The 23,729-nt window shown below is 35.4% G+C and overlaps 1 protein-coding gene and 1 long non-coding RNA gene across 6 annotated transcripts in view; one reads left to right on the forward strand and one right to left on the reverse strand.

Moving 5' to 3' along the window:
- Positions 1-23,729, forward strand: part of LOC114244505 (homeobox protein araucan) — a 134,272-nt gene that overhangs the window by 52,027 nt on the left and 58,516 nt on the right. For 3 of the 5 annotated variants that reach the window (XM_089728414.1, XM_028176336.2, XM_028176337.2), the window contains exon 1: positions 13,770-14,061. The exons of the other annotated variants lie outside the window; for them this stretch is intronic. In XM_089728414.1, coding sequence (XP_089584540.1) covers positions 14,002-14,061 — 60 coding nt within the window. In that variant the 5' untranslated portion in view covers positions 13,770-14,001. Of the gene's footprint in view, positions 1-13,769; positions 14,062-23,729 lie in introns of those variants that run through there. 5 annotated transcript variants of the gene reach the window in all.
- On the reverse strand, positions 8,975-13,599 carry LOC149503479 (uncharacterized). Its single transcript, XR_016323268.1, has 2 exons — positions 13,217-13,599; positions 8,975-9,169 (listed from the first exon to the last, which is right to left on the reverse strand). It is a non-coding gene; the product is annotated as an uncharacterized LOC149503479 (long non-coding RNA).

Below are 23,729 nucleotides of genomic sequence, written 5' to 3' on the forward strand. Positions count from 1 at the left end.
CGGGGCTCAAACCGGAGTGTTGCTAACACTGACACTAGCAAGAGCAGTGCTTCGCAGAATCTACCACCGGATCGGAAACGCGACCCACTGAGAAGATCCGGCGAGAAACTCAGTGGACTGTGTCTATGGGTTAATTCGCTCGTCGAGCCCTTCGTCGCAAGCGACGGGTTCGATGAGGACGATGACCGGTGCTTGTGGTGCCTAAAAGCACCGTTAATGGATCGGAAGAGAGCGCTACGAATTCATAATCAAATACAATAATATTTAATACAATAATAGTTAACAAACGACAAGGTCTATTATGAACAAAAAGGGAGTCTGTCCGCGTCGGACCACGCACTGGGAAGACACGATAAACGGTCGTCGGCCAATTCAGCCCGTGCCTATTCTACAGGCGAATTCAATTAACTGTACAAGGCACGAGAGTAATAAATTCTCTAAACAATCAGAATTCGAGCCCTGGTAATATGTACGCTCGCTTGCATACGCACTGCGGCCGTGGCTATGTTTAATCAACGAGTAAACACTATGTACCCTCGCCAGTCCCATGTGGACATATGTAGCTACCCGGGTTTTTTTTTTTTTAGACCGTCCGTAAAAAGGTTTATGTGGCCATTGTTACGAGGAGAGATTACTTTTTGGCATTTATTCAGAGTGAGAGAGAGCCGGTTAATTAATGCGAATTACAAATGGCTGGTTATAGCTTTTGTATTTTTTTTTCCGTTTCATACACCACGGCTTTTAATTCTGAGCAGGCATAATTATTTTCGAACGCCTACAGATACATACAGAATTTTAAATCAACAGCTAATATTTTAATAGAGAATTATTAATTTTTAGTTTCTCACTAACAAAGTTTTAATACGCGATTGTATACAAATCATCAATTTTACGTTATATAATAATGAAATTGTATTAAATATATTCAGATATCGTAGAATACTAAATACGAGATAGCACATAGCAAATGGCAAACCTTAATTTTGTATTCCGAATAAGACATATCCTACTATTTATCGAGGCACTATTAAATATAAATAAAACCGGTTCTCCGCTGAAGACGCGGGCTCATTTAAGAAAATAAACTGAATTCAACACCCACTTCTTCAAAAACGAAAAATCGTGTAGCATTTCTTGACTGCGAGCAATACATTACCGTCCAGAGCCCTTTATCTGTACCTCCTTAGGTACATAACACACCAAATTGTAACAAAAGGATTATTCAAGTAAGAGGATTAAACTCGCTCGCCTAATTTATAACCGCGCTCGTACCACAACCGAATCGCGTTTTATTTGTTTCCCAAACCAAAATAAACCACACGTTTAACAATTACTTATAAGTAACAAGTCGGTTTTTTAAAGTTGTTTACAAGTTGACGCCCGTGTAAGGTTTTAAGGTACCGCTCGTCTCGCCATTGTTAGAAAGATGCCAGGTCACGACCCTCAGCGTCTTTCTCCTTTATTATTCAAAGCTATTTGGCCCAAGACGCGGAAAAACCTCCTTCGGCCGCTAATTCGGGCTTTATTAACCTTTATCCGATTGTTAAGCGAGACGCGACCGCCGCGACAAGCGTATCGCTCCACCGATTCCGTTATCTGATCCATCGTAAAAATTAATTACGTACACATGTTCATAAATATCTAAACTGTTAGCATTTACGGCTAACGTTCGCTCTGACGGTTCACGCGACCGCTCACGCACCTACAGTCGCCCGCGTAATTAGTTACCGAGCAAAAACCGAACATGTCAACCACCACTTTATTTAGTGTTATTTTTTTATGTTAGTTCCTGCAGCCAGAGACGCCTGGGTGCTCTCCTGTATTCCAAAAATGCGAAATTGGCTCAAATTGCTTGTTATTAACGATGACAGATGTCTTGGCGCCAGCCGATGTTGCGGTCTCGTTCAAAATGCAGACGTATTCCGTTACAGCAAAGACGTGTTTCGTACGCTCTCGCTGAGAAATCTTTCTGAGCGGCCGATCGGATGTGTTGATACTAGAGCTATGGATATGCAATTAGTGACACAAAAGTTTTTTGTTTGTATTCAAGAAAAATGAGATATAGAGATAAAATATTATTATGGTAACGTCGCTGTGGTCTGATCGTTTATAACTGTTTAAGTTGTGGTTTCTGTATTTTGCCCACAATCAAAATGATTTTAGATTTCATTGGTTTGTTAAACTCTTACATTTTCGCGGTACATCAATCGAACTAGTTATAGTTAAGCTTCGTATATTTAGCATTCATAAATAGACTGATACATTGTTTTGTTAATTGTTTAAACTTACTATGTCATATAATTTCATTGTGTGGCGGAAATCACCTAGGTACACGAACTCAACAAAGAAGTCGACGTGCAAGCTAAACCATGCCTCAGCCCGCTGAGTTTCTCGCCGGATCTTCTCAGCGGGTCGCGATTCCGATCCAGTAGTATATTCATTCGCGAAGCAGCAGCAGCTGCTCTTCAGTTCTTAGCTCTCTTTCAGAGGCGCTCGGGCAGCTGTTAACAAATCCCACCACTCTTGGCTGAGTCTTTGCTCGCCAACCTGTCCTGGTGAAACTGGAAAGACCTCCGGGCCACCAGTAATCCTTCAATCATAAAAAACACCAGGTACAAGGTAATTGTTAGTATTATACGCTATATTGGCAATCTCATCGCTTAAGCTGCAACGCTTAAATGTTTTGAAGCAGAAATACGTGATATTCGATAGGCACGTAAAACAAGTTACTTTATTCTCAACATTCTTTGTTATCGTTATCCAATTCTGTACTCACAATAAAAAAAAAAACTACAATTAAAATAAAGAAAGAAAAAAAGAGTTTCCCAAAAATATTAACATTGTCCTAACCTAATGGTTTCAAGGAAATTATAAAACATGTTTTTTTTTTTCATTTTCGCTTGTTTGTTATTAACACTCAATGGATTTAATTCAAAAGAATAATATACATACTATTTTTTGAATTTAAATTACCTTTGAAAACAATTTAAATGAAAGTCTGGTTGACCGTTATAATTGAATCACAGCGGTGTTTCTATTTCTGACAAAATTAAAATTATACAATTCAATAAAGTTATGAATTAGGGTAAAACCTGGATAGATGCCGCAGCGGGATAGATGCCTCATGTTCTAAAAACCTAACTTCCCGCACTCATGACAAAAAAATTATTTAATAAGTAGGAACCACAGTTACCCTATACCTTATGTACCATTTGACAATCGCGTGGTGACGAAGTGTTTGCCTCGTGCATGTAATTTTCTCCACGCGGAATTTCACGAACACGTCAAAGATTTAAAGGTTAGTATTTAACGTGGTATAACTTTATAATTAGTGTAAAGTTCCATTATATTTTTTACTACGTGAATATATTGGTTCATTGAGTCTGCATCTAGGTGTAAATAAATGTTATTATGTTTATAATTTATTTACAAAAAATTTGGGTATCTATCCTTATCACAAAGGATAGTTGCCCTGATTTTTTGGGGTATAGGTGCCTTTAGGGGCATCTATCCCTCCATACTCTGCGATTTCAGAATACAGCAGAAATATGCCACGAAAACATAAAACACAAACAAATGATTTACAGTTCAAGCAGCGAAGATGAAGACAATCCACTTAACTATAAAATGAAAGGAAATAAAACAATAGATTTGCCCCTAAAGAAATCTAAGGGATAAACCTAAAACGCATGTAAATATATCTGCATTGAATGTTTTGAAAACTATAAAAATACGAAGTCGCAATCCGACTGGATTCAATGTTTAATGTTTCAGAACTAGCTACATGAAACGTGTTTTTCAGAAATGATGTAGAAGATGTGGGAAATTGAGAGCACTATCCAGTTGAACTTCAATTGGACAAAATAATAAAGATATCTTTATTGTGTTAATTTAATATAAAAAAATATGATTTTGCAATGTACACATTGACACTTAATGTGAATATTTTATAAACAATTAAAAATTTATATTTTTGTTGAATAAATATTTGTAAAATTTAATTTAATAAAAAAATTGGATAATGCATGTTGAAACTAAAAAAATTGTAGTTTAGCTTACTCTTACTTAACGCTTTAAAAATTTAATCATGATCATTTGTGTGATATGAGAATTATCTTTTAATTATAAACATTCAAAGACTTAAAAAATACAAAATATTTTTTATTATTATGACCCATGTTTCTTGGAGACAATAATAAATGCTCTGTTAGGAATAGAACTTCTTAATATTTGGTTTAGTTTTTTCGTTTACACGGTATAAAGGGAATCTATCCTGCACTGCAGGCATCTATCCTACTCAGTATTTTCTTGATGGGGCAACTATCCATACAGGTAGGCATCTATCCTCCAAAAAAAGGTTCTACGAAAAACGAATTTCTGCAAAATCTGTATTTGATAGGTTAAAAAAAATGTATACTAATTAAACATAAAGGATTGAGCTAACTACTTTAATAGAAATTATTCGTATAAAATTAATATTTTCAAAATTACATGACTATTTTAAAAAGTGGGGCATCTATCTCGGCTTTACGGGTAAAGCCGAGATAGATGCCGCAGCGGGATAGATGCCTCATGTTCTAAAAACCTAACTTCCCGCACTCATAACAAAAAATTAATTTCATAAGTAGGAACCACAGTCACCCTATACCTTATGTACCATATGACAATCGCGTGGTAACGAAGTGTTTTCCTCGTGCATGTAATTTTCTCCGCGCGGAATTTCACGAACACGTCAAAGATTTAAAGGTTAGTATTTAGCGTGGTATAACTTTATAATTAATGTAAAATTCCATTATATTTTTTACTACGTGAATATATTGGTTCATTGAGTCTGCATCTAGGTGTAAATAAATGCTATTATGTTTATAATTTATTTACAAAAAAATTGGGTATCTATCCTTATCACAAAGGATAGTTGCCCTGATTTTTTGGGGTATAGGTGCCTTTAGGGGCATCTATCCCTCCATACTCTGCCATTTCAGAATATAGCAGAAATAGGCCACGAAAACATAAAACATAAACAAATTATTTACAGTTTAAGCAGCGAAGATGAAGACAATCCACTTAACTATAAAATGAAAGGAAATAAAACAATAGATTTGCCCCTAAAGAAATCTAAGGGATAAACCTAAAACGCATGTAAATATATCTGCATTGAATGTTTTGAAAACTATAAAAATACGAAGTCGCAATCCGACTGGATTCCATGTTTAATGTTTCAGAACTAGCTACATGAAACGTGTTTTTAGAAATGATACCCATTCCGACAGGAGCCCTCTTCTTCGATATAGCGAAGGCGTTCGACAAAGTCTGGCACAACGGTTTGATATACAAACTGTATAACATGGGAGTGCTAGACAGACTCGTGCTCATCATACGAGACTACTTCTCGAACCGTTCGTTCCGATATCGAGTCGAGGGAACGCGTTCCCGGCCCCGTCACGTCACAGCCGGAGTCCCGCAAGGCCAAGCCCTCTCCCCGTTACTATTTAGTTTGTATATCAATGATATACCCCGGTCTCCGGAGACCCATCTGGCGCTCTTCGCCGATGACACCGCCATCAACTACTCGTGTAGGAAGAAGGCGTTGCTTCATCGACGACTTCAGACCGCAGCTACCACCATGGGACAGTGGTTCCGGAAGTGGCGCATCGACATCAACCCCACGAAAAGCACAGCGGTGCTCTTCAAAAGGGGTCGCCCTCTGAACACCACGCTGAGCATCCCTCTCCCGACTAGGCGCGTCAACACCCCCGCCCCCGCCGTTCGCCCAATCACGATGTTCGACCAGCCCATACCGTGGGCCCCGAAGGTCAAATACTTAGGCGTCACCCTCGACAGTAGGATGACATTCCGCCCCCACATTAAGACGGTACGCGACCGTGCCGCCTTCATTCTAGGACGTCTCTACCCGATGATATGTAGGCGAAGTAAAATGTCCCTTAGAAATAAGGTGACACTCTACAAAACTTGCATACGCCCCGTCATGACCTATGCAAGTGTAGTGTTCGCTCACGCGGCCCGCATACCTACACCTAAAATCATTTCAAATAATCCAATCCCGTTTTTGCAGGATAGCCGTCGGAGCCCCGTGGTTCGTCAGGAATGTCGACCTCCATGACGACCTGGACTTAGAGTCCATCAGTAAGTATCTGCAGTCGGCGTCCATGCGCCACTTCGATAAAGCGGCACGACACGAGAACCCTCTCATCGTGGCCGCCGGTAACTACATTCCCGATCCTGCGGACAGAATGGAAAGCAGTCGACGTCGCCCAAAACACGTCATCTCGGATCCTCCCGATCCACTAACGGTGCTTTTAGGTACTTCAAGCACCGGTCACCGTTCTCGTCGAACCCGTCGCTTGCGACGAAGGGCTCGACGAGTAAACTAACTCTCAGACACAGCCCACTGAGTTTCTCGCCGGATCTTCTCAGTGGGTCGCGTTTCCGATCCGGTGGTAGATTCTGCGAAGCACGGCTCTTGCTAGGGTTCGTGTTAGCAACATCGTCAGGTTTGAGCCCCGTGAGCTCACCTACTAAAGTTAGGGTTACGCTGACATAGCCGCTAGGGCTATCAGCTTAGGTAGGGAAAAAAAAAAAAAAAAAATAGAAATGATGTAGAAGATGTGGAAAATTGAAAGCACTATCCAGTTAAACTTCAATTGGACAAAATAATAAAGATATCTTTATTGTGTTAATTTAATATAAAAAAATATGATTTGGCAATGTACACATTGACACTTAATGTGAATATTTTATAAACAATTAAGAATTTATATTTTTGTTGAATAAATATTTGTAAAATTTAATTTAATAAAAAATAGGATAATGCATATTGAAAGTAAAAAATTTGTAGTTTAGCTTACGCTTACTTAACGCTTTAAAATTTTAATTATGATCATTTGTGTGACATGAGAATTATCTTTTAATTATAAACATTCAAAGACTTAAAAAATACAAAATATTTTTTATTATTATGACCCATGTTTCTTGGAGACAATTGCTCTGTTAGGAATAGAACTTCTTAATATTTGGTTTGGTTTTTTCGTTTACACGGTATAAAGGGCATCTATCCTGTACTGCAGGCATCTATCCTACTCAGTATTTTCTTGTTGGGGCAACTATCCATACAGGTAGGCATCTATCCTCCAAAAAAAGGTTCTACGAAAAACGAATTTCTGCAAAATCTGTATTTGATAGGTTAAAAAAAGTTTATACTAATTAAACATAAAGGATTGAGCTAACTACATTAATAGAAATTATTCGTATAAAATTAATATTTTCAAAATTACATGACTATTTCAAAAAGTGGGGCATCTATCTCGGCTTTACCCTACCTGATATCTCAAGGTATCCGACTCAGATGACGGGGCAGGGAACAACCGCCGCGCCCTTATCATGACATTTCAGATGCTCATAACGACGGAATGTTGACGTGCAATGTAGCCCACAGACACAGTTAGTTTCTCACTGGATCGTCTCAGTGGGTCACTATTGCAATCCAGATGTAGATTCAGCGAAACACTGCTTTTGCTAAGGTAGATGTTGGCAAGCCTTCAGAGGTTGATTTCCGTAAGCTCACCCAGTGTCAGTTTTTTTTTCCTACCTAAGTTGATGGCCTTCAGAGGCCATTTCATCGCAACCCTAACAAATAGGTGAGCTCATGGAGTCAAACATGCTAACTAACACTAACCCTAGCAAGAGTAGTGCTTCGTAGAATCTACAACCGGAAACGCGATCCACTGATAAGATCCGGCGAGAAACTCATTGGGCTGTGTCTATGGGTTAATTTACTCGCCGAGCCCTTCGTTGCAAGCGACGGGTTCAACAAGAACAATTACTGGTGCTTGAGGTACCTAAAAGCACCGTTAGTGGATCGGGAGGATCCAAAATGACGTGATATGCACCTCGAGAAGCCTCACGAGGCTACTGAAGGATGAGTAGTAAAAAGTCTTAAGATTTGCTTCAGCCAGGTTGACGTGTGAACGCCGATAAAAACTTAACGTTAGGTAAGTCAGCCGTTTGGACTGCTCAGATGATAATAACAACAAAAAATAAAAATCGACAAAAAAACGACTAAAATACGTGCAATTACTAGTTCACAATGAGATAGATACATTTACCTTTTTCATATAATTTATTGTCTTGTAACAGACTCGAGACAGCATATTGGACATTTATTTTATTGCACCCCGTGCATATTCGTATTTACAAACAAAACAAAAAGATTGTTGTTGAATTATGCGTCTTGTTGGTGCGTTTCAGAGTTCTATTTGGTAAAAATTAAGAACTTGATTTGTTACTATTTACATTTTGTGAAATATTTATTTGCAAATCAATAAAACTAGACTAATAAAGTATAAGGAAACTAAGTTCGAAATGACAAAGATTGGTTCGTATTATGACAAAAACATTGAAAGATACAAATTTATTACAAGTACCTACTAAGGTGACTAAGGTTACTAAATTATGAATAAATCTGTTCCTTATTAAAATTTTCATTGATTGGTTTTTAGATACACTACCTTGATAAAGTTGTCTAAAAGAAACCCGAAAAAAATATTTAATAAAACGTTTTCAGCATTGCACAGCATTGCACATTTCGTACAAAATAGGATTTAAAAACTATTATTCATGTTAATAGTCATTGAATATGACAAAACAAATTTCTCTTGTAAATCATTTCATCATTACAATTAAGTCAAAGTTCCAGTAAAAAATAGTTCACTAAAAAATAAAATTCTATCTAAAGTAAACCAAGGGAAAGTTCTCGTGCTTATTCCTATTCCTATTCCTGTCAGGAAGAACAATCAACAAAGGATATCTAGATACTAGCTGCTGTGTGTTCCAGATATTTCAGTATAGGTATTATACACACGAAGGTACTCGTGGTGATGAAAAGTAAAATTCCAATAATAGTATTATCATACACTTCCGTAATAACGTACCTACATTATAAATAAAACACACTAGATATGTATGTATTTAGTTATATACAGATGTATTCATTACTAAAGTAAACTCAAAATTAACTTTAACTAAACCGTCGTCGGAAAAACACCTTCTTACATTTCTTAAGTTCATTGTCTCTCCGTCTTGATACCGCCCGCAACCTTTTGAGGTATACTGCTGACGTCATGAGGTTGTTGAGGCTTCCCTTCACACAGTACTATTTGAACAGAACAACAATTATGAATCTTAAGCATGCTACAGAAAATAGTTTTACCATACCTAAGTATATTAATACGATTTTTTTTTTCGTTATGTTTTCGAAGCTGACTATTTTTGATATAAAAAAAGCAATTTAATGTTCAAGGAAAGACAGAATCTCTCATTTTGTTTTGCGGAGCTGTCGCTCTAACTAGCACCATTAATGTTTAGTATTTTTCCATTCCACAGGTGTTGTTGACATGTTGGTCGAAATTCGTTGTTGTCCAGAAAAACGCCCGGTGTAATCGTGTTAAGCGATGCGACTATTCTTGCACTTAAATCCCGTAAGCATGCACTCTATTTTCTAATGAAGTACATGCTTAACACGTGTTTTTCACAATGAGAGTATACATTGTTATGACATATAACAAAAATCAGACGGCACCTAAAGAAAACGGTTTGTTTTTAATTTGCCCACTATATCGTCTTTCTGCATATTTTACTGTGAAGCAATCATGCTTACCGGTTTCAAGTGTCGGATAGTTTTTATATAATTAAATTTTCGACCTCATGTCTCAAAGCGGATAGTAATCTCGTTCGCTCAAATGAATCGTAAAGAAGAAGGATACTTTTTTGAAATGCACGGACGTGTGATAAGAATTGACGAAAATTCAAATAATAAATAAAAGTGTAAAGCTCTACAATAGCAAAAATTACTCTAATCGTTAAACTCGTCCAGTACCAGATCTCTTCATAAATCTCAATTATTTATAAATTTACTAGCTGACCCGGCAGACTTCGTAGTGCTTAATCGATAAATAAAAGACCTAAACTTTTGTATAAAATAAGCTTAAAACAAACAAAAGGAATCCGTCCGAGGGGGACATATCAAAGGAAAAACAAAATTGTTATATTTATTTAATTTCGAGCATTTTCATTCATTTATCTACCTTTTAAACCTTTTCTGGACTTCTACGAATAATTCAAGACCAAAATTAGCTAAATCGGTCCAGCCGTTCTCGAGTTTTAGCGAGACTAACGAACAGCAATTCATTTTTATATTTAAATAGATAATTTTGAAATTATTTTTCTAAATAAATTTTGTTACTAATTAATATTAAATCAACTTTGTGGCTATATTTAATTTGTATTACACACTACGGTCCATGACTTTTATACATATTTGTTCGTTACTTAATTAAATTATAAAATGTTGAGCACGTAATTACAGCTTTAAGTGAAGGTCGTGTGTGCTTTTATTTTGACCGGCATGTGATACCCGCACGGGAAAGTTTACTTATTTCAATATGCATATGTTATGCAGTGTAAATCTGGCTATAGCGTTTCATGGTACCGTAGCCAATATAGACACAGGCGACAAACCCACAATTCACCTTGAAATGTGTCTCTGAATTATATTTTATTACCGTAATGGTTGTTGTACCACCTAACAAACCGGAATCCGTGGCTGTTTCGCGGCAGAAAAAGCACAGGGTTGTAAGACCGTGCCTTGAGCTCAGAATACGCCCTAATACTATAACTTACGTAATAAGCAGGTAATTAAATGATATACAACTATCGCTGCGACCAACAGATCAGATTTCGATCGACAAAATCTATTTTAGTAAGTTCCATTTGAGATCGAAGACCGAAAGGGTTCATCATATTATGTTACTTGAAAGTTTTAGCGAAGTTCAAATTTTGTGTCTACTTAATTAATTCTCGGTTCGTTGAACTTCTAATTTGTTGGTTTTTAGGGTTCCATTGACGTTATTTTATATAATAATTATTTGAATACGAACAACGAACAGAACAATTTATTTTGTTGGTTAATTAGATAATTATCGTTTGTATGAAAGTTAACTAACCGTAATTTGCCTAACGATATAGCTACAGTCGTTCCTATTTTATGTAATATATGTAGCACATATTACATTTCATATTTGAACGCTTCGTCTGTGGTGTAATTGGCAGTGCGCCCGTTGTATTCAAACGATTATCCGATGGCCTAATGTTGAACGGAAACCGATTCTACTGATCGTTCTTATAGGATAAAGGGAGAGGTCGTATAAATCATGATTTTCCCGTTGCTCATATAATAACTTGTCCTAAGACGTGACCTCGTGTTGTCAAACGGTTGTCGTACACTTCAAAACGTAACGCAAGACAGCTGTAGGTATGTACCTACAGAAATATTTGCAGGATGATGCCTCCTACTCGTGAGAGCTCAAAATCAGCCCTCAATACGCACAATACGCTCATTGCGATAATCTATAAAGTAGGTACTCTGGTTACATTTGGCATTACTAATTCTTAACAACTTCAAAAATTATTGAGTGGTCAATTAAAAATTTTAAAATTGCCTTTCTTTTCTGACGCGCGCATTTTGTCATAAGGATTTTTTTCTGTTAGATGATTTTACTGGTGGTAGGACCTATTGTGAGTCCGCACGGGTAGGTACCACCGCCCTGCCTATTTCTGCCGTGAAGCAGTAATGCGTTTCGGTTTGAAGGGTGGGGTAGCCGTTGTAAGTATACTGAGACCTTAGAACTTATATCTCAAGGTGGGTGGCGCATTTACGTTGTAGATGTCTATGGGCTCCAGTAACCACTTAACACCAGGTGGGCTGTGAGATCGTCCACCCATCTAAGCAATAAAAAATAAAAAAACATATTGAAAACACGTCACTTTTTCAACTGGAAAATTTTACATATCGTAGGGTACCAACGAATATGTAAGAAAAAAAAACATTTTCACGATTTAAGCAATGGCAGACTTATCTACATTCCACCTATCTATCGATTACGATATTTTTTTAATTCGAACAAAAAAATACGATTACAATGAAAATGATAAAACAAACTAATTTAAATTAGAATGATCATATTGCAATCTAGACGTCAAATTTGTGTAACACGATATTTTGATTCTCATTTGCCCTTTAATAGTAAAATTATGTGACTTTAATTTCGGTTTTATCATATACTTACAACTTTGTGCTTGTCTAAAAAAACTTACACACGTAATAATAACCGCAGAACTAATGGCTGTTTTTATAATACAAAACGAAGTAGCCTACAAATAAATTGTTTCACAAAGATATTAGTTGCCTTAACAGCCCGTTGTGCATTTAATAAGCCAATAGGAAAAGCTTACAAACAAAACCCTTCCGTAATTAACATTGGACCAACGTTTAGTTTGCAGTTTTAGCAAAAGTACAGTACATTTCCATTGTTTAGCAAGGACGAGAAGTTTTTTTTTATTTTCGTTCTAAATAAAGAGTCCTGAAATATATTAATGTTTCGTTACCATTATTAAATAAGGGCTTCAGCCATAAGCTTCAACGTAATGCCAAATAACCTCACCTATTTTACTTAAATCCTTCAACTTGGTATTTCGTATTTAAAGCAATTTATTAGGAATATTGCATAACTACTAATGGGCACTACATAATTATTTATACGTTCCGCTTGGACAATAGCATTGTATCATAGATTAGGATGTTACAGTAAAACATCAATAAACAACAGAAGACTTCAATCTCTATCTGTCAAAATGTTTTTTTCATGATTTACTAATACTCATTAAAATCTCTATTTCTCAGCGTACAGACGTCCACTCATTAAAATATACCTACAATAATGTTTATAAAGAAAACGAGTAATCAAACAACTGATTCGCAGAAGATGGAAAAGGAGGCTTTTAAAATTTTATTGATCGCGGCGCCACCTATCTGATCATTCGCGAAACCGTGTGAAACAATGGTTCCGCATCTTTCCGCTTTTCCATCATACGCCTGACACATGTACAGGTTTCATGAACCCGGTACGATAAACTGCGTACTATACAATTGGTTTGATAAATTATTGTGATTTTGGTTCAAACGCGACTCGATTGAGCTTATCTTCTATTGATTAAGCCGATAGAATTGAACGTAAAAACAAATATTCATTTACATTACAGAAATTCTAATAATTCAATTTTCAAATCCACTTTAAGTAAAAATAGCTTTAAATTTCAAATTACATCAAAAAAAATCCTGTTTAATTTTAATTTCTAAACTCACCTAATTCTGGTCATGGTAATTTTTAAATATTTACAATTGTTTTTATTTTTTTATTAGAAAATACCTTTATAATCATTGAACGATGCCCCGTAACTATGGCGCATAGCGCGTAATGTATTAAGTGCAAAATGGTTAAAACAGCGTCGATCGGAGATGTCGTTGTTTATAAGGTATACTCGGGACTTGTTGTTCGTAAATCTGACGAGGTGAAACAACTTGTCCTCGGTCGAGCCATTTTTTTGCCACTAGAGATTTGTTTGGTCGCGGCACAGGGCTGGCCGACTGTCTCGACGGAAACCCATAAACATGATCAAGTCTGCCCGACTGTGCCGCTTTTTTCCTCCGCCCCACCCGGACGTGGGCGTCGACGATGTCGCGGGCGTTACTAGACAAATGGAGGGGAACGCGACTCCCAATACCTACCGTTACATTATCGAAAGGGACGGAGAATTGTAGTTGTTATTGGCGCAGAAGGACTCGCTCCGCCCGGCAGGCGCGGTCTAACGGTACGTCCCCTAGGTTGGAGGGGCTTTGGTTGTCGAGCGCGCGCCAGTCGGTGTTGAACCTCGGAAGCGTGAAGAAGGTACAGGCCGGTCGCTGACTAGCACGAGGGTCGACATGCGAAGCGCGCGCAGGAATGGCAGCGCGACGCGCAGCCGTCGCGAACGCAACAACCTGTGATACTAGATATAATTAATAGTAGTAGACATATTAGTAAGAAACGAATACGTCCGTGATATAATATATAGACCTGGATAGACAGTGTATTGTGTGAAGCCGCCCATATGATCGTCCCTATGGCAGCGTACGCGCAATTTGGTTACTCATACGCGCCCCCCTCGCAGGTTAGTTGACAATATTTTATATCGCACCTATCCCTTTAAATGGCATAGACAAAAACAAATTTGTATCATATGACATATTGAAATAATCGTTAAAATTGTGTTCCTAAATCGTAAACTATTAATATCAGAATGTACTTTGATCATTTTGAGCACATTTAAATGCTATTGAAGTAACAATACAATTCAAAGTAAGATTAAAGACAAATTATTGATGCGTTAGAAAACAAATCGTTGTGTTAAGTAATCAAAGTTAAAACATAATAATAAACAAACGTCTTGTATTTGTTAATGTATTTTAAAGTTTGTACATTATAACATCTTTATAATATTCGGGCAACAGAACATGATAGGTTGACACTTCACAAGATGGCCACATATTGACAAATTAGGCCTATTTGATGTACATACGCGATACGTGCAAATAACTAATAACACACTGTAGAATACAAGTATGTCATGCATGAGTTATATTTAATTAATAAGGTTTAACATTTGGTCAACCTAACCTCATTTGGTAAATCCTAATTTAATCTAATGCAGTTACAATAAGGTCACAGCCGAATAACAAATTTATAATTACGTAATATTATCGTAACAAAATCCTTTAAAACGACATCGAAAAATTATTTATTCTCTCAATGGTACTAGTCATTAATTCTTCGTAATGCAAATATTAAAAAAAAGTCATTTAAAACATTATACATTAATACATTGACAATTCGTATATAATTTTTTATGGTATGAAACGTAATTTTGATACATCCACAAGTTTGTTTTTTATAAATGGTACATTAATAATTACAAAGAAACTTATTTATGCAAGTTGTAACAAAGATTAATGAAGGTTCACGTTTGACAACATTCACAACGACTAATAGCTAGTTTTGTGTCTTAATTTACACTAAATGCTTATGAATTTTAATTTTTAGAGTCAATCATATTCAAAGATTAATTTTATTTTATTTTATTTATTGGGTACCAACATGTTATACATCAGCACAGAACATTACAGGTATCATATAATAATTTCGTTCATAAACAATAATTAAAAACGCGTAGGTATAGCAGTGCACGTTTATAATTTGCCGTCGGTCATATGACTAAGGATATTTAATGACGATGTTATTTAATAATAATAACTGAATTACTTTCTTTATATTTTTTCCGCACAAAAACCAATAAATATTCAGAGAACGTAAATTAATCATGATTAATTTTAGTTAATAAGACTTGCAACGAATGTCTTGGGTATTACAAAAATACATGTTGGATGTTCAGTGTGTTATGAAGGCAAAAACTCAAAGCCATTAATATAGTTGACGCGTCCTACAACGAATTGAAAATGTATTCATTAAACGCTAATATGAGTATGAGAGAGAACGAATAATGACACGCGTAGTAGTAAACAACTTTTTTATTGGTTCCACTTTAATAAGCATCATAAACCAGAATTTACATTACATGACAATGATTTTAGGAGAACGACGTTTGGACCACAATTTGACATGGGTGGCACGAATGAGTTCCAAATTAAAAAAAAAAAAAATAGAATTACAAAAATAGAAAATATATAAAACGTATATTAGTATCTTCATTATTAAGCTTACATAGGTAGGTACTCCATAAACATATTACGGTTTGGCATTAAAACAAAAAATTAACAGCGTTCCAACAATTCTAGACACGGCAGATTCCATTATGTTTGGCAAACATGCAATTATTCAAATGAAGAAGCTTACTGAAACTGTAAAAACGTTTACCTAAAAATAGTGACAAGTATTTAGGTCTTTTGACCTCTGATTTCGTGAAATGTGTCCACTATATCCTATTACTAATGAATCATCAAGTTACAAGCCTTTTAAGTTGTGGCGTCGGATTGGCTGCCGACGTCTAATTTCATGTTTACAGCAAAATCTAGGGTAAGAGAGACCTAATGGGCGAAGCGTTAGTCTATGTATGGATCGGAACATCTAACGATACAACTCAGCACTACTATCCATTAACTAAATGGCAGATATCGATGGAGAGAGACATCATTGAAATGCGTCGAGTGAATCGATCCTGAGCTGTGAGAAAATGTTTCAACAAAGACTTAAGCAAGCCAAAATTTCGAGGAATATAATTGTTACTAACAATTAAAAATACTGCTGTTTTCAATGTATCTGTGTATTTATTGTTAGAATAGTCGTATATCCGTATATTGTTTTCTATTATTGACGATACACGATAGAAGTATTGAACGAATGATAGATAAATTCAACGAAGCAGTTAAGTGCAGTATATTGGGATTGTTGATCATAGAAGTATGTAACGAATCATACATTCAATGAAGCAATTAATTGAGCTAAGTGTATCGGTGAAGTAGTTTGTTGATCTATCTACTAGCAGCACTCAATTAAAAATGCACCTTTAGCTAAAATTATAAAAAGGCAAAAAGTGGTTGAGCGCCATCAATATATAATTTAAATTTAAAAAAAATGATCTGCGAACCTATCAATTACTCCTGGAATAAATTACACGACGAACATAACGATCGCTCTTAATCTATCCCAACAATACAAGTACATGTCATTAATTACGGACCTTCTTTCCTGTACGGGTACCTTACCTGACGGTCCACCTGTTGTTGAGTCTTTTGGAGCCCGCCACTGAGTCCGCCTTTCGAATCTAGCCCAAACATATAACAGCTTCGGACACTTAATTTCAATTAGTATGTTTTTGGAATTCGTAGCTACAACTCTTTTCATGTGCTAATCAGAACAAAAAGGTACTAAAGTCCTTTTAAAATGACAATGCTACGTCTCTCTTAAACGCAGCTATTTAAACCTTTTTGATTTGAAACACGAAGTGTTGTCAGCATAAAAAAAAAACAGTTTTTTTTTACATTAATGACATATAGTAAATTATTTATTGAAAGCGATTGACATATCAGTTTGCTACATAGGTATAACTAATTGATCAAAGTCGGAGTTCAGTAACACTTCCACATTATAATGAAACAAATTCTGAGAGTCTGGTAAAAAATAATTCAAAGAGTACGATTCCAATTGTAATTACCTACGTTGTTTTGATTGTTACCTTGATAAAGAATGACTTCTTCATTAAGGTACATTTTAATTCAGCAGTCACATATTATGATTTCATAATAAGTATTTTTCTTGTGATGTGTTTCTCGCTACTTTATAAATATCATATGAGTACTGTTAGCAATTCAAAAACAACTCTGTTTTTTTGTTGAAAAATGTTTCTATCAATCTTGATTTGTTTGTGATGTGATTGTAATTCTTTCTTCCATTTTTATGGAATAGAGTATATTTCTTGATTTCTTTGCAAGATGTAATTCGTTTTTTTTTTTTATAAATACATCGTATTTGTTTGTTATAATTAGAACTGTTAACGTTAACGCGATGGCTAATCATGTTTCGAAATCTGTGCGCTTAAATACATTGAAAATAAAGTTGAAATTCGCGTATGAGTTTTGGAGGTGCGTCTGAGATGGAATTAATTTTGAGAGTATTTTTATTGTATTCATCGATCTAATAGTGTATTTAAAGGTGAAACCGGTTTAATTAAATCAATAATATTTCAATTTAATTCGTAATTAATATATCGTTGTCATTGAAAGTTTTAAGATTTTTTCGATCGCATTTCGTAATGATATATTTTATTGCTTTTTTTTTTGAGAACAATTTTACATTTTGAATTTTATTCAGTCTATAATATTACTTACCATTCATATTCTTCTCCACTGAGATTATGTAGTTATGTTGGCATTCCCGAATACGTTATTTTTCGTATTAGACAGCAGCTTCATGTTTAAAAGCAAAAGTCACTTTTTAGTTACATCAGGTATTTTATATATTAATATGTTTCACTCGTGCATAAATTGTGATGGATTTGATAGTATTGATTCAATTTGGCTGAGCGTGGCTGTTCTGTTCTTTCATGTCAAATTTGTTTTTTTTTTATTACAAATTTGTTTTAGTGTTGACTACGGACTTAGTAAGAAATTTAATGTTTTTTTTTTTCGTACCACCACCTATATATATCTTTATTATCAAGTGATAAACTATATATGATTGAGTTTAATTGATTTAGAGAGAGGGTTTTGAATAATAATTTAAAGACCTCACTGTGATCTGCCATAAATCATATTTTACTAAATCACAATCTTTACTTGCTCGATATTAAAAAAAAAAAAAGCATCCGCTTATAAATTATTAAATCAGTTATTCAAAACGAAACATAAACTGACCGATCACGATCTTACGAAGTTACTTAACCGATGAACGCGAACGATAATAACTCGAACATCGAAAAACAATATTTACTAATTAACGCTATCTACGACGTATTGGGTTCGATCGCCAATATAGATAATGAGGCATCTGTCTAGCTCGACCGCTCGAATGTGGATCTTAACTCGATCTCATTAGGTGCGATTAGCGTTGGCTCCGTCAATTTTGTCACCCGCACGGTTTCCAGTCCAAAAATCAGATGGCGCCTGTCGTCGGGATCAGATAAACGTGACAGGTAGAGGTGACCCCATCGTTAAAATTTAGTATTTATACTGTAGAGCATACGACCAAAAAAAAAAGCGTAATAAAACTACAACATTAAGTGCGTTAAGGTAACATTTTAGCTTGCAGTTTATTGGTCCTCGCCTGGTTTGGTCTCCGAGACATATTCTAGATCTTATCACCCGAGCCACGGTCACAGGTGAGCGCGATCCGGTTTACGGACAGCTGTTATTTTCATATCACATGTTATTATTACTCAAACACCAGAGAACGACGATCCACAAAATGGCACGATAGAAATTATTGTCGTTCCCTTCTTCCATTCTTTTGTATCGCTATCGTATAATTTAGTTTTCGCACTTGCTGACAGCTTCGCTATATCTGTCCTGAAGATTACGCGTTTTAATGAAGCGACCGACGAAAGGTTTCATCTTCTAGTTGTGAATGAGGTGATAATTTCAACCGACTCTTAAACGGAGTGCTGATGTTTTTTATTTACATTTTATTTAACAAGGCCCTCAGCGATGTCGCAGATAACCCGTTCGTTTAGCCGGCCGTAATGATAGATAATGAATATTGGATGTACTTTTTTTTGAGGCATTCCTATAATTATTGGTACAATTTATAACAAGAGAGATTATCGTGATTGTGTTTCAAATTAATTGTACATTGCGACTATATGTCTGCTGTAAAAAAATGTATCGAAAAGAACAAATTTTAATGAAAAACCTGTTATTATTGTTGCCTGTTCCCCTAAAAACCAAATTGTAATCATCATAAAGATTTCGTTTCGAATACTTTGAACTATAAATCTAGACGGAGTCTCTCATTTCCCGACGCGAGCACATAAAGTTTGTATAAGGGTATGCGTAATCCCGCTCAATTTTCCGTCTAATTGACCGAATGCAATTGACCATTCAGGTCGATTCGATAGCAGTTAATACTTAATGGCCTATACGAGTCAATCGCGCAAACGAATACATTAGAAAATTGATTCGATACCTTTTGAATTGGCTTTTCGCGGATTTGTCTTGGCTTCACTAACGACGTCGCGCTTAACGCTTGTCAGCTTATGGCAGATTGCATTTTAGTCGGTGTTAATTTGATTGATTTTATTTTATCAATTAATAGAATCATAATGTTTTCAGTTTGTAAGTGAATTATTTTATTTTTATTTTTTAAATTGATCATTAATTTTTTGCTTTGTGAAATTGGTTTTCTTATTTCGTAATATTAATGATTACTTCAGATTCTTGATATTTCTTGAAATCACCTAATAGCAGAACTGTTCGATTACGCTATACAATTTAAGTAAATAATTTAAATAATGAGATTACTTTAAAAAATTCTAAACAACACAACACAAGTACACCTGACTTAAGTATATTCCAAATTTCATTGTTGGCTCTGTAAATAAAACCAACACAAATAATGTAAGAACAACAAAATAACCTGTATGTAGGTATATTTCGGTTCGTATTTTGTTTTATCGGTAATATATTATGAACGATTTTAAACAAAAAATTTAATCTCCAGTAACAGCATTTTCGTCATTGCAGACTATAATTTGAATATAGAAAGAACAGATTCTGATTAAAATATGTGTTTGTATAAAACTAGACTGGCACGTCGCTTTAGACCGTAACAAAGTGTTTGATTCGTTTTTCCTAGATGAAAAGTCTGCAGCCTCTGTAGCCTCTGGTGACCGTTGGTCTTAATTTATACAAAGTAATGACTATTGTGGTTGATTATTGTGGTGTGTAATTCGTGTTGTATACCTATTTTTTTTTTAAGAGCTCTTGAAAAGACTATTTCTGTTGTTGAGTGCTCGCATTATGATATCATCTGCAATGTCGAAACTGACACTTAAGCTTTTCAGATATAAAAACAGTTAATGAGAGAAAATAAAATTAAGAAAATTAATTATTGATTTAGAGAACAGTGAGAATACTACTAAGTCTAAGGCGATTAGATGTAGATTTGTTAGTGGCCTCTTGTTACAGTTTAAATCATAATGTAATCTTAGCTTTATATTAAGTAATAGCTAATAATCACACAGTAACATAGGAAATAGTTAGCTTTGTTTCCTTTAGCCATAAAATTTTTATACTAGTCATTTTTGTAATTCGTGATTTGTTTTGTGGTTCTAGTCTTATCTTATTATAAAATATGTATTCTGTTTTAACCTATGAAACGTTTTTTTGATAATAAAAGTCGAAGTGATTGAATTTAATTATAAAACAAGAAAGTGTAAAAAGAGCACCCTGTATCTAATAAAATTATCAGAATGTTCTAAAAAGTGTTTTTTTTTTATATGAAACCTTTCGTTAGAATTAAACGAATGTCTTATTTTATGTTAGTCTTACCGGCGAAAAATCTCTAGCTCAATTAATTACTTTGAAGAGAAGCCAGCCAGCTTAATTTTTTTTTTACTCATCTAACATAGACCGTGACAAATGTGACCATTGCTGCATAAAGAGCACATGTCCGAACTGTCAAATAAGTAATAAATTTGTACGCAGAGTATCACTTGTTATATACATATTTCTTTTCACTGACAGAATCGACGCATTCTCAATTATGAAAATTGCTAATTTGAACTTTTTGCATCCTTCATGTCGGTAATACGTCAAAACGACTTGATAGATTGTTTCGGAATTGTATAATAAGAGAATTCAGCTCGACGTATTACATACTTAATAGGTCCCCGGTACTAGTTCTGGAAAATAATTAAAATTTAAATGAAATTGATAATTCGATCGTCATTTATGCGGAGCCGTCTAATTGCAAGTTTTTTCTGGTATTTATTTTCGCTTCATAAATTAAAGTTGATATATTCATTAGTATCGTTTAAGTTTGTCGGTATTTATCGTCAATGGCAATATGAAATTTATAAATTTTTTTTTAACCTAAATTAACAAATTGTATATATTCCAAATCTTATAGATGATTCTAACAAATAAAGAATTTAAAAAGAAAGGTTTCAAAAATTGTACGCTAAGTGTTAGTACATTTTTGGACCGTCAATTAGCGTTCATTAGATAGCCATCACTTCTAAAGCCAAAATCAAATTAGCTTTAATTAACAAATTAGACAATTAAACTAATACGATATCTATTAATAGATAAAAGAAATACTAATATCATATAAAAATATGTTCGATGTTAACTCTACGTAATCACTAGCAAAATGATTGAAGTGCGATTCCATTACAATTCACGGGCGAACAACGTTGTGAGTCGAGCGTCATTTGTCTGAAAATCCGGTGGGAGGTCACGACAAGAGTCCACAATAAAGGACGGGTCCGGTAGCATAGTTTAATTGAGTCCTCCGACCTCATAATCCACGCCTCCCGTTTCGCCCGCTAAAATGTTATTTATAAGCCGCCGCGGAACACCGCCGCCGGCCGCCGCGCCGAGCGGTGTACATTTTAGCCTATTGCACCCCATTCAGCCCGCAACGTTACCGTGCTCCAGCAAAACGCGTCATTACTTTTACTGTTTTCGTTCGCGCTCGCTCTAAGCTAATTAATTCGTGGCGATTATTGCCTTTGCCTTTACTAAAGCTTGTTATTAAAGCTGTTGATAATTTAAGATGGAACATGCCTCTCAAATTGCAGTCGTCGCGGCCGATTTCCGTTCTGTGTACGCTTAGATTGTTTTCTCGAGTGCGATTACAACTAGTTTCCATTTGTTTCGTAGACGATGTACAGTTTGCACGACGACAATAACTATATCAATATTCGTGTGAGTCGTATAGTAATTTAAAATACTAATTCTAGAATTATTTATTAGTAAGTTATGCATTTTATTTATTAGTTTTTAGATTTTGATTCGTTTAAATCAAAAACTCACATAAAACAATGTTTAATAATATGCCTGATTATTACATAATAGGTATGTGATGCCGGCTTTCTAGATCCTCTATAATTACTTCTACATCATCATCATCATTTTCCTGCCTTTCTCCCAGTCACCTGGGGTCGACGCAATATGTTTTTTCCTTCCATACTCTTCTATCATATACCATTTTCTTCGCTCACTCCCCTCTTACCCATATCGTCTTTCACGCAATCCATCCATTTCTTCTTATGTCTACCTCTTCCTCTATATCCTTCCACATTCATAGTTAACACTCTCTTACCAACCTCATTTTCATTTCGTCTCATCACATGTCCATACCATCCCAAACGCGCACTTCTCAGCTTTGTCACAGGTGCCACTTTAAAAATTTAAGACTTACATATCATCTACAAATACTTTCAGTACAATATAGTACACTATACTTAGTCTAGCCATAAATACTGTTACAAAGGAAAACAAAAAAAAATCTATGGCAAATATCATTTATTACTTTTATAGTGTGTTAGCTTAATGCATAAATATAAAACAATTTAAAGTATAAAAAGCTTATTCGAAGTGGTCTCCATTGGCTGCAATACAGTCCTTTAAGCGTTGAGGCCAGTTATCAATAGAAGCACGCACTCTTTCCATGGGAAAATTTTTCATTGCCAATCGTACGGATTGTTTTAGGGACTCCAAATTATCATGGCGTTTAGAGCAAGCCGTACTCTCTAAAACTGACCATAAATCATAATCCAGCGGATTAAGATCGGGACTACACGACGGCCAGTCTTCAGCTCTGATGAAGTCCGAAATGTTCGTTTCCAACCAAGACTGCGTAGACCGAGCTTTCTGACCTGGCGCCGAGTCTTGCAGGAAGGACCATTCTCGATTATTGAACATGGTGTTGTTAAGGGACTTCACTACCTTCTCAAGAATGGTATCTTGATACACTTGTGCCGATGCTTTGATACCTTTTTCACAAAAGTATGGCTCAGTCACTCCTCATTCTCATTGCACCTATTAATAGCCCGGTACACAAACATTTTACTAATACCAAGCGTATGGAGAGTTTTAAAAATTGCATTTGGCTCCATACCTACTTTGTGTAATGCAATCACAGCGATTCGGTTCTATTTATCACCCCACTCCATTTTAATATCGCAAAATATTGTACAATGTATTGGCGCCAAAATGAGAAAACCCAATGAGCAGTCATATAAAAATGACAGATTCCAAATTCAACTGTAATATTTTGTTTATTTTTAATTGTAACAGTATTTATGGCCAGACTAAGTATTTACCT

Source organism: Bombyx mandarina, chromosome 01, assembly GCF_030267445.1.
Source record: "Bombyx mandarina strain Sakado chromosome 01, ASM3026744v2".
NCBI classification, from domain to species: Eukaryota; Metazoa; Arthropoda; class Insecta; order Lepidoptera; family Bombycidae; genus Bombyx; species Bombyx mandarina.